The 12020-nt window shown below is 53.3% G+C and overlaps 1 protein-coding gene across 9 annotated transcripts in view; it reads left to right on the top strand.

Moving 5' to 3' along the window:
* DYSF (dysferlin) overlaps positions 1–9091 on the top strand; it is a gene marked incomplete at its 5' end in the record, with an annotated part of 221322 nt that extends 212231 nt beyond the window's left edge. For all 9 annotated transcript variants that reach the window (XM_079941051.1, XM_079941049.1, XM_079941047.1 and 6 more), the window contains 4 exons: positions 1782–1960; positions 3538–3647; positions 5042–5189; positions 8855–9091. In XM_079941051.1, the coding sequence (XP_079797177.1) occupies positions 1782–1960; positions 3538–3647; positions 5042–5189; positions 8855–8893 (476 nt within the window). In that variant the 3' untranslated portion in view covers positions 8894–9091. The remainder of the gene's footprint in view (positions 1–1781; positions 1961–3537; positions 3648–5041; positions 5190–8854) is intronic.
* Between the last annotated feature and the right edge of the window lie 2929 nt (positions 9092–12020).

Below are 12020 nucleotides of genomic sequence, written 5' to 3'. Positions count from 1 at the left end.
TACGACTTTATTCGGAAAGCTGGCAGACTGAGAAGATTGCAGACTAATGTCTCAAAATAACCATCTTATTGGGGTTTGGATGCCAGTTTCTTTTATAGCACAAAGAGGCGGAGGAGATGATGAAGTAAAGTAAAAAGGCCATAAGGTTTGCAAACATCACCTGGAATAGCCAGCCTCGGGGAGGGGATGTGTTAATTTCTTCTTTCTTATAGCCATCCACAGATGGACAGGTTCTGGATGTTTCCCTGAAAAAGGCGCCTTGGTTCAACATTCAGGCAGAGGGGCAGGGTTCCCCAAGGCAGGCCATTCTGTATAGACAGTATCCTTTTAGTGAACAAAAGCAGTGGAAAGAAAAGGTTAAAGTAAGAGAAACAGATCCAACATGTGGTCAGATTTGGCTCTTCCCTGTTACAGAATTTCTTCAATTTGGCCTTGGAAAATATTTTTTAGATTTACCTCTCTCACTTAATCCCTTCAGTAACCTATGCTCCAATCCCATTGACTTCGTGTTGTTGGAATTGGATTAGGTGAAACCTCATGAAATTGCTGTTTTTATACGTCAAATATAGTTGAATACCAGAATTTTCATATGGCTCAACCCAGTAGATGGGACTATTCTTGGAGAAGGTGGATAAAATAGATGAGTAGATGAAGCAGTATAGAAAGATAGCTCCTTGGATAACTAGGTGGGCAGATGAAAAAATTGGTGGATGAACCACAATGAGATAACACTTATACCTATAAAAAAGCTAAAGCAAAAACAAAAAATGGAAAATAACAAGTGTTGGAGAGGATGTGGAGAAATTGGAACACTTGTACATTGGTGGTATGCATGTAAAATGGCGCAGCTGCTTGGGAAAAAGTTTGGCAGTTCCTCAAAAAGCTAAACATATGACCTAGCAATTTCACTTCTAGTTATGTACCCAAAAGAATTAAAAACTGGGACTAAGACATCTGCACACCAGTGTTCAGAGAAGCATCATTCACAAGAGTCAAAAGGTGGAAACAATCCAAGTGCCCATCAACAGATGAATGGATAAACAAAATGTGGTATATACATACCATGGAATATTATTCAGCCATAAAAAGTATGAAGTACTGATACATGCTACAACATGGATGAATCTGGAAAACTAAATTTGCCAAGTGAAATAAGCCAGATACAAAAGGATAAATTTTTATGATCCCACTTATATGAAGTGTCTAGAATAGGCTTTTTCATAGAGACAGAAAGTAGATTTAGAGGTTAGCGGGGCTGAGAGGAGAGGGGAATGGGGAGTTATTACTTAATGGATACAGAGTTGCTGTTTGGGGGGAATGAAAAAGTTATGGAAATAGGTAGTGCTGATGGTTGCAAAATGTTGTGAATGTAATTCATGCCACTGAAGTATACATCTGAACATGGTTAAAATAACAAATTTTATCTTATCTATAAATATTTTACTGCACTAAAAACAGTTTAAAAAGTTGATGGTTGATGGATGTAGACGATGGGTGAATGAGTGAATTTGTGCATAGTAAGATGAACAGTTGAGCAGGTGGGAAGTTCTGTTAAGGGTGAATCAGTCAGGGCACAGTAGCAGGCATATGCGTGCATGAATAGATGGATGGGAAGCTGCTGTACAGATGGAATGAGAGGCAGTGGGTGGGGAGTGGAGTTTGAGCCATGGGGCTAAGACCATGGATAGAAGCTGAGGAGGCTGAACTTGCCCAGCCCCAGGGTGGTCCTAGGCTGGCAGTGACTGAGAAAGCGTGGGCCAAAGCACCCTCCTCTGCCACAGGCTCTCTGCAGCTGGACCTCAACCGCATGCCCAAGCCTGCCAAGACCGCTGAGAAGTGTTCCTTGGACCAGCTGGATGACACTTTCCACCCGGAGTGGTTTGTGTCCCTTTTTGAACAGAAAACAGTGAAGGGCTGGTGGCCCTGTGTGGCGGACGAGGGTGAGAAGAAGATACTGGCGGTAAGTCTGTTCCCTCTGGTTGGTGGAAGTGACACGTCCATAGAAATCGCTGAGCACAGACGTGTTCCTCTCCCTCTATCCTGCCCTCCCTGTCTGTTTCCCAAGACACTGTCCCTCTTCCCTGCCAGTTCCCCGCCTTCGTCTCCTCGAGGCTCGTATCCCAGGAAAGCCCATCTAAATCTAAAGATGCCCTAATCTCCCGTGGACGCTGTTTAATTTGTACTTGCTCCTTGGCCTTCACAGTGATCTGTGTCCTGGGTTCCCCTCTGGCTGGGCTTCCTGTGGAGGACAGGGGTCATGCCACTCCCATTTGAGCAGAACCCTATAAGGGACCGTCCTTGTCCTCTTCTCCCTGCCCAGAGGTCTGCCCAGGCGTGTGACTGGGGACCACGGAGAATCATCCTTCCTCTGCAGAGGAAGTAAATGAGTTTACTGTCCTTCCTTGGTATCAGCAGAGGGTTGGTTCCAGGAGCCCGCGTGGACACCAAATCCATGGGTGCTCAAGTCTCATAGTCCACCTTCTGTGTTTGGTTTAATCTACAGATCTGAAACCTGCAAATGAGGGCCAACTGTATATTTATTGAAAAAATCTGTGTATAAGTGGACCTGTGCAGTTAAAACCCGTGTTGTTCAAGGGTCAACTGTACTTAGAAATGGCAGAGAGCCAGCCAATCCCTAAAGTGGCCCTTGAAATAAAATATCCGTGTTGTATAACAAATTATAACAATTAATAAGAAATACTAACATCTCAAAAGAAAAATGAGCAAAAGGCCTACATAGATAATACATAAAGCAGTACAGTGGCCATTACATATTTAAGAAGGTTCATTTCCCCTAGTAATTACATAAAGGAATGCTTTAAAATGTGAAAACATTTTTTATGTATTATATTAGGATTTTTAAAAAATAGAAACACTTATTGCTAGTGAGGATGCAGAGAGACAGCCCTCTCATTTACCTCTGCTGGGCAGGCTAATGATTTTTACCATTTGGGGAAACAATGTAGTAATATATAGCCAGAGACTTAACAATATTTATGCCCTTGAAACTTTTCATCCCACTTCTAAAATCTCTCCTAAAGAAATAACCCCATAAAATTAAAAATTTAGGGTTTATTTATAACAACAAAGAGTTGGAAACAACCTAAACGAACCAAAATAACTGGTTTACTAAATAAATTATGGTCAACCATAGCATAGATACAGCATGAAAAGCAGACTTTAAAGAGTATATAATTATATAATAAAATATATTCCTAAATGAAAGAAACAAGCTATAGAACCATATATACACAGCGTGACATTTCATATACTTGCAAAGAAAAATAGCTCTGATGAATAAAGTATTACGAGTGCTTGTCTCTACACAGTAGAAGTATGGGTGACAGTCTCCTTTTTTATACATTTCCGTAGTTGCTATGTGTTCTGCAAGGAGCAGGTACTTTTATGAGCAGATCACCCTGTATCTTTTTTCAAACAAATCATAAAGTGACCTTTACATCTGTCCTGGCCTGGCTCCTCTCCAAGCCATGGGGCCAAGCCTTTATGTCTCTGATCAGGTCCCCCTTGTCCCCTCAGGGCAAGTTGGAGATGACTTTGGAGATTGTGGCCGAGAGCGAACATGAGGAGCGGCCGGCCGGCCAGGGCCGGGATGAGCCCAACATGAACCCCAAGCTCGAGGACCCAAGGTTGGTGCTCAGTCCCTGAGCCCTGATGCCCAAGGGGACGGGGAGGAGTATCCACAGTTCAGGAGGCACTCACCGTATAGCCGCACAGAGGCCCCAGGGCCCAGAGAGGGGTGTGACTCATCCAAGGGTACACATTGTTAGGGGGCAGGTGACAGACATCATTCCAGGACACGCTGGGCTCGTCAGCTAGTTCCAGAAGCAGGCGCTGTTGGGTAGCTCTTGGTTGTAGGCCAGGCGTGCTGTCATATATATGTTGTGTCATGGAACCTTCCCTGCTGAGTCGTTGTTAGTATCCCCGCTTTACAGATGAGAAAACAATCACAGCAAAGTTAAATAAGGTCATTCCAAGGAAAGTGGCGAAGCTGAAATTCTCACACCTGGTCTGATTGGCCCCGGAGCCTGACCAAGCTCTTTCCCTGACCAAGCTGCCTTCCATGGCTCTCCTATGGTGTCAATGTGGCTTTCAAAAGGCCTTTCAGCTTTAATTTTCCCAGCTGTGAAATGGGGGCCTAGTCCCTGCCTCCCCTACCTCACAGGCCTCTAAGGGTGGGAACTACATCCCAATCCAGTGGATGCAGAAGCCTTGAAGGCAGTTACCGGAGCCTGAAAGATGGCTGTTCGGGGGCGGGGGGTGGGGGGGAGTGGGCGGGGCTGCATTCGCTGGGTCCCTTTCCACGGCCTGCTCAGCTCAAGTCACACTTAGCACAGACAGCCCACTTTGTTATAGCGCTATCCTGAGTGCCGCTGGCTGGCAGAGCAGGGAGAGGCATCCCTGCCCAAGGATGCTGGGATCTGGGTGGAAAGACAGAGAGACCCAGGAGACCCAGCAGCACGCAAGCAGATGTGAAAACGGCCGTTACTGAGACACAAAATCCTGCCCGCTCTTTGACTTGTGAGGCTGACCTAGGGGAAGGATTTGAGGTTCTTGGTTATGAGACACAATCAGCTTTCTGGGTTCACTCCCTGCCAGTGAACGAGCCCCGTGCCTCTAGCCCAGTGGCTTAGCTTCTCTGGGGCTCGTGGACCGTAGCTCACCTAACGTGGAGCCCCCTTAAGCTCTGCCCAGTCCCCAATCTCTAGTCTGTGACTAAGTCCTGGATCAGGAAGGAGAGAGTGGCAGGGAAGGTGACCTGGACAGGGTGGCTGAGCACGGGGTCCCTGAGGGTGTGCAGGGCTTGACAGCACCAAGAAGAGGAGGGCAACGTGGGCGGGGCTCACACTGTAGCAAAGGCTGGGAGGAGAGGGCGATGCAGGTGTGGACAGGGGCTGGGGGCCTGGAGGCTGGGCAGGTCTGGGGGGCTGACTCGGGTGGGCCAGGGCAATTTGTGAGCAGGACCCGGAGGGAGCAGCCCTGGTGGGAGGTACCCTGCTGACCTCTGGGATCTCACTCACAGGCGCCCTGACACCTCCTTCCTCTGGTTCACCTCTCCGTACAAGACCATGAAGTTTATCCTCTGGCGGCGGTTCCGGTGCGCCATCATCCTCTTCATCCTTCTCTTCATTCTCCTGCTGTTCTTGGGCATCTTCGTCTACTCCTTCCCGGTAAGCTGGCCTGAGTGGGGAGGCACAGACCCTTGTCTTGGAGGAGCTCCTGGTCTGACGTGGGAGGTACAGCCCTTGACCTCCAGCAGCTTCTGGTTCTCAGGGGAGTCTGTCATTGTCCTCAAAGTGCACCCCGTGTCTGATGGAGAGAAGTAGCTTCTGTCTTTGGGGAGTCCATGGTCTGATGAGGCAGACATAGGCCCTGCTCTGGGGAGTCCCCAGTCTGGTAGGAGACCCTTGGGGAGCTCTTAGCCCAGTGAGGGAATCTGAGTTCTTGCCCGTGATGGGGAGACACCGCATCCTCAGCAAGCCCCTGAGGGGCTATGTAATCAAGGGGTTGGCAGAAGGCGAGGCCCCTTGGGCAGGCATGGGCAGGGGAACCTTCTTGAAGGAGGGTGTGGAGTGGGTCAGGAGGGGCAGGGAAGGTGTAGATGGCAGAGCAGAGGGGAAGGTCCTCTGCTTGTGAGGATAGCACCTGCTGAGGACCTGGGGCTGCCACCTGGGAACCTGAGAAAGTGTGTCCTGCCTGCTGCAGTGGGGTGGGCGTGGGGCAAGGTGTGGGCGAGGAGGGGGTGGGCAAGGAGCGTCTCACTGGGCGCAGTAAACACTGGGGCCCCTTTCACCTGCTAAGAAGCCAGTTGATGCCTGACGAAGAGTGGCCAGGGCCACCCCCGTGGGGACTGCTGTGCCCAGCTCCAGGGGCCCCTCCCAAGGGAGGAGGTTCTGGAGCTCTCTTCCCTGCCTGTGCTTCCCTCATCCTCACAGCAGCACCCCCAGTGTCTCTAGAACCTCAGAAGGGATCACAGTGTCCCCAGGCTGACACCTGATTTTTAATATTCTTGAAATTTTGGAAACTTTTTAATACAAAAAATTCAAAATCGTATGTAAGTAGAGGAATGGTGTGATCGACTCCATGTCACCCTTATTTGAATGGAAAGAAACACACATCCAGAGAGGAGAGGGACCAGCTCAGGGCTGCATGGCAGCCCTGTGTACAGCTCCCGGTCTGGGGTTCCGGCCACAGCCCTGGTCAGCACCAGGCCGCCGGCCAAGCACACTGTCCCACAGTGGGTAGTGCGCTCTGGGAATCACTCACCTGTGAGCTCTTTGCTTCGTGAATCCTCCGGGAGAAGGAGGCCCCCGAGAGCGCTCTCCCACCGTAGCTGGCAAGGCATTGTACCAGCAGAGCACGCCTCCTACGAGGAGGACGGTTAAAACCACGGAACAATCCCCTGCAGGCCCTAAGGTCATGAACTGTGGGAGCAGCAGAGAGGATGCTCTGGTTTGGACGTCCAGGCCCCGGCTAGCCCTTGGACCCTAAGTGACAAAGGAGGGTCTAGAGCTGGGATGACCGTGAGCTGGGCCGCGAGCCGGGCCCTCGTCTCAGCTGACTGTGTTGCCTGGAGCGCCAGGCTGAGGCTGTTCTGAGGCCCAGCGAGACGACTCACGGCCCGTTGGCCAAATGTGCCTGAGGCCCAGGGGCGGGTCCAGGCTGGGGGACCCTGAAGCTCATTCGGTTCGGGGGGCCCTCCTGAAGCAAAGGAAGACAGATTACAAGTACAAGGTTAGCTGCTGGGCCCTGGAAGGGCACGAGCAAGGGTGGTGCCTGGAGTGTAGCTGCCCTGGCAGTGACCTGGGCTCAGGGGTTGGGCCCAGGACTCCCCTTGTGGTCCCCTGTGTCTCCTCCCCTGGGACGCAGCCCTGTGGCCAAGTTGGGGAGGCGCAGTGGCCCTCACCTGGCCTGTCCTCAGGCTTACCTCCTCTCATGTTGAGGGCACCCAGCCGCCCCTCGGTTCAGGTGAAGACCTTATTAGCGCACGAAGTGTGTCCGGGAGGTGAGGGCGTGTTGTGTGGGTGAGGGAGAGGCTGGTGGGCCCCGTGCCTCTGGGAGCTGTTGGTCCACGAGGAGATGCAGTGAAGCCAGGGACGAGGGGGAGCACAGGGTACAGCCTAACGCCTCACTGAGAGGCCAGGCCGGGGAGCGTGGGCAAAGGGGAGCTGGTGTGGACCCTCGCTCCTTGAGGAGGTGGGCTGAGGAGCAAGCAGCGGCAGCACCAGGGAGCTGGTAAGAAATGCAGAGTCCTGGGCCAACCCCAGGCCTGCTGAGGAGAATCTGCCTCGGGAACATCGAGGTCAGAGCATCGCTGCTGTGTGGAGCACAGCTCCATGTGGAGTCAGGAGCTGTTGGCTGGGTTCTGGCTCTGTCAGTGGCTCCCCAGTGACCGTGGCCAGGCCCTCCCGTCGCGTGAGGGAGGGGCTGGGATAGGTCAGTGCTGACCTGCTGTGACTAGCACTGTGGATAGGGGAGCGATTTTGCCTTCCCCAGGGGGGGCTGCATGTCAAGCCAGCCTTCTGCTGAAGAGCTGAGGGGAGGGCCCCGCCCCTGCAAGGCACTAGGGCTGCAGACTAGGCCTCGGGGACCTGGGGAAGGAGGCCCTGCTGCTTGGCTGGGAGACGGACAGAAGATTTCCAGTCCCTTCCAGCCTGTGGTCCTTTCTCGTCCCTGGGGCAGCCTTACCCCAAAGCCCTGCGGGCAGGCCCTGGTCAGAGCCTCTTCCCTGTGTCCTGAGTCCCCAGCAGCAGCATCAATCTCCTTTGAGATCTTCGGGATGTGTCCTGTTTCGAATGCCAGCCCTGCCTTCTCTCTCCAGAGCTGGCATGTGGGGTGAGATCCTAGGCGAGGGCTGTAGGGCAGCCTGGGTCTGAGGCTGCAGACTGCTTTTGCTCGCAGGCCTTTGCTACAAGCTGGGCGTATCCTCCTTCCCTCCAGCCAAGTCACCCAGTCACCTGGTGGATGCCAGGCCTGTGACCGTCCATCACCTGGCTTTCAGGCCTTGGGGGGCAGAGGCCTGGGTGCAGAGGGGCTCCCCCCCAGTTGGCCTCATCTCCCACCCTCTTGGAAATTCCCCTGGGAGGGGGACAGGGAGGGCAGCCCGTCTGATTCCTCCCAGCTCTGCCCTAGAGGCAGCCGGGAGCAGGGCCAGTGTGGGGAGGCAGGAGGCGATCTGGCAGGGAAGGAGCGGCGGCTTTGTTTCCAGAGTTGGCTTTCCTGGGCGGCGCTGGGGAACATACTGTCCCAATTAGGAGCCCTGTGTTGTGTTGTATGTGTTTTCATGGTTTTGGGGGGAGGAGTGGGGAGGGGAGATTCCTGCCAGTCCTGCAGCAGCCAGGGCTTAATCAGGGGTGACCCATCTCTAGGGCTGGCCCGCACTGTGGGTCATCCCTCTATACCCCCCACCCCAACTCTCTCTCTGCGTTTTGGACGGGAGCGTGGTGGCCAGCGAGCCCCAGGTTCCCGCGCTGGGCAGTGTGGGAGGAGGGTGGGGAGAAGCGCAGCCGTGCCTTCAGGCCACCTGTCTGATGGAAAAGGCCAGTCCTGGCCTGGCCAGGGGCAGAGTCCTCTCGGTAGCTGGGCAGAACCTGGGGGTGGGCCCTGGAGAGATGGGGGAGAAGCCAGAGCAATTCAGGCGCTGTGGCCCCCAGGCAGGAGTGTGGGCTTGTGTGACAGCGAGAGCGCTGGCAGGGTGGAGTGCTGAGCCGAGTGTGGCCTGGGGGCTGATGAGGGAGAGGTGCAGGCAGGTGGTTGAGCGGATCAGCCACCTTTCCCAGCTCCGTTTCCCTGGCAGCTGTCATCACCTGTCCCTGCCTCTCCCCCCTCCCTCCAGAACTATACCGCCATGAAGCTGGTGAAGCCATTCAGCTGAGGACTCTCGGGCCCAGGACTGGCTGCCTCCTCTGCCCTGCTCAGCTGAGTGTCTCCAGATGTCCAGGCCTCACCGTCCTGCCAGGGTGGGCAGACAGAGAGAGGGACTGGCACGTGCTCCAAGCGTTGGCGACATCGAGCCCTGCGGTCACCCCGCTTTCATCATTTCTTTCTCCCCCATCCCAACCCTTTTGGGGATCAGCCCTGTGTATTTCAGTATAAAACAGTTTGAACCACAAAGCGGCGTTGGTGTGTGTATCTCTGTGGCACCTGAATGGGGTGACTGTGCCGGGGATGTCTGGGTGGGCGCGTGTGTGGGATGTGTGCCTCTGTGCCACGTTCCCAGTGGGACTGTGTATCTTTCGGCAGGACTGGTAGGGGTGGCGGGGGCTTTGAGGCTTGATGTCTGGCCTGCCTGGAGACCCAGCCTGTTCTGCTTCCGGGACGCCCCTCCACCCTGTGCCCTCCTTCCTCAGGCATCTCCTCGCCCACGGTGATCTTTGCTTGGGTGGCAGTTACCTGCACCATGCCCGGGAAGAGGTTCCACTTATGCACGTGGAGCCCCTCGGAAAAACTCTCCAGGCTGGGAGGGCTGCTGGACCCCTGGCTGTGACCTTGTCTCCCATGCTCTTGGAATTTTTTTTGGTTCCCTCCCTCTGTTTCCTCACCCTGCTTTAATGATCTGGACTGGATAAACACACCCTTTTCTTGTGGTCTGAGCATCGCATTAGCTGTCGGGCTGACATCTCTTGCAGGAATCAGGCTTCATCTACAAGAGCAGCAAGAACACACTTAGAGAAAAACCAAAGAGCACAAAAACATCGCGTTTCCAAAATAGAGGCCTCTGCCTCTGTTGGCCGGTGGGCTGGAACTCTGGAGCACAGCCTGGCGGGAGGGCTTCTCCCATTTCCTGCTGTGAGCCTGTTCCCGTGGCCCAGGCCCTGAGGCCCCAGAGTGAGCCTTCCAGCCCCCTTGTCTCTTCACTGCATGCTGGGACCCAGACTGAGGCCCTGCCTCGTCCCCACCTGATTGGCAGGACTGGGGGGTGACTGGCACAGGGCTGATGACCTGAACCCTCCTGGGTGAGGGAGCTGCATCTTGAACATAGAGTGCTTCTCTCTTCAGGAGAGGTTCTGGCTGGAGGACACCCTCAGTGTCCAGCTCCGTGTGGGCCCTGAGAACCTGGGTGGCCAGTCCTGAGACTCTGACGCCTGACACCTGGAGCCGGGTGGCCACACCTCGCACAGAACAGGCAGCAAGGACTGGGGTTACCCAACTCTTCTGGGTCGTGAGCCTTCCCTGAATACCCACCGTGCCCGCCTGCTTGGAGGCCGTGAGCAGGCGATTCCACGGAGAGGGCTGGAGGTGAAAGGATGGAAGAGCTGGGGCTGCAGCTTTGGGAGGTGCTGAGAGAGCTTAGAGGCTCTGGAGACCTGAGAATATTGGAAGGTAGGGAGGAGGAAGCCACTGAGGAGGGAAAGATAGATCGAAGACACGAGAGAGAAAATGGGATAATTAATGGAACCAGCTTCTGGAGAAGGAGGGGAGGGCGTAAGCTTTGGAAAGAAAGTTCTCTTTTTCTTACAGGTACAAGAACACTGGAGGAAATAAATACATACTGTGCAAGTATCAGCTGGGTTAAATGAGTTTGGGGGTACATTGTGCCCGCTTATTAACTTTTTCCTTTAATCATTTGCTTTCTCTTGCTGCTTTGAGTTGCAGATCATAGGAAACATTATTTAAACGAGTAAAGGGAAATATAATGGCTTTAGAGAAATGAAATTTTCAGAGGGATTGACTTCAGGTGAGGGCTCACTCACCTCCTCAGTTAGGTCACCAAGACTTTGCATTCTGTCTCCGCTCTGCCCTTGTCAGGCTAGGGTTGGGGTTAAAGCTGCCGCCTGGAACCATATAGGCCACCAAGCAAAACTCAGGGAGAATGAGGAACGGATGGTGAGGAGATACCGTGTCCAGCACATGTTTATTGAGAGACTCCACATGGCAGCCCTAGAGCAGGTTCTGAGGGTATAGCAGGGAGTTACATGTGACTCCTGGCCTTCCATAGCTCCCAGCATGGGGGGAAAGGCGGATCAGGAAACCATGGTTATTTGAACGCTTGTGAGAGTATCAGAGAAGGGACACCCTGGGGCAGGGAAGGGATGTCATCTGAGTGGAGCGTTGGACTGGCCCAGTGGCTAAGAAGGGAAAGCTGTGCTGAGCAGCTGGGATAGAGACCAGTCTCCGGCTGTCAGAGAGCCTGGCTTCTTCGGGGCAGGGCTGGGTGTGGAAGGGCCTGTATCTGCGGCTGACGAGTTTGAACTTCATTCCGGAGGTAAGCAAGAAGCACGGAAAGACTTAAAGCCGGACTGGCCTTGATCAGAGGTGTGGTTTCTTAGTTCTTATCTTGGGAGACAGGAGTCTTCTGGGAGCACATGGTGGGGCTTCAGGTTGTATAAGCCTTATGGCTTTCGAGAGGGTGAGGGTCCAGTGATCTCACCCAATTCTGCAATAGGGTCTATGATCACAAGTGGTGAAGAACAGTTGCTCAGGATGCTGTGTGGCCGGTTGCAGAGGGCCATTCTAGAAGGCTGGTCCATTAGTCCAGGAGCCAACTCTGAAAAGCAGGGCAGGAGTCATTCATTCATTCATTCACTCATTCATTCATTTAAGAAATACATACACACACACACACACGGAGAGACATCTGTGTACCAGACAAAGTGCTAGGCTCTAGAGATACAATGCTGAAAAGGATAAACATGGTTCCTGTTCTCCCAGAGCTCACAACTGAGTAGCAGAGGGAGACAAGTAGATGGGTAATTACAACACACTGATGGGCAAGGGTTACAGGGTTAAGGGCAGGGAATGGAAAAGACAGTAGAGAGAGCAAAGACTGACCAGAAATGGTTCAAAGATCTGTAAGAATCTCCACAGGGCATAGAGCCGTGGTTCTCAACCAGGGCCGATTTTTGCCCCCCAGGTCACATTTGACATTGTCTGGAGCCAGTTTTTATGGTCCTGGCTTGGGTTGGAGGGGATGAGGGTGCTACTGGCATCCAGGAGCTACTAAACATCCCTCAGTGCACAGGACACCCCTCCCACCCCAAATTATCCAGTCCGAAGATCTG

Source organism: Stenella coeruleoalba, assembly GCF_951394435.1.
Source record: "Stenella coeruleoalba genome assembly, chromosome: 13".
Lineage (NCBI taxonomy): Eukaryota > Metazoa > Chordata > Mammalia > Artiodactyla > Delphinidae > Stenella > Stenella coeruleoalba.
The sequence above is the reverse complement of the archived record's forward strand: the minus strand, read 5'-3'. Positions and strand labels throughout refer to the sequence as shown.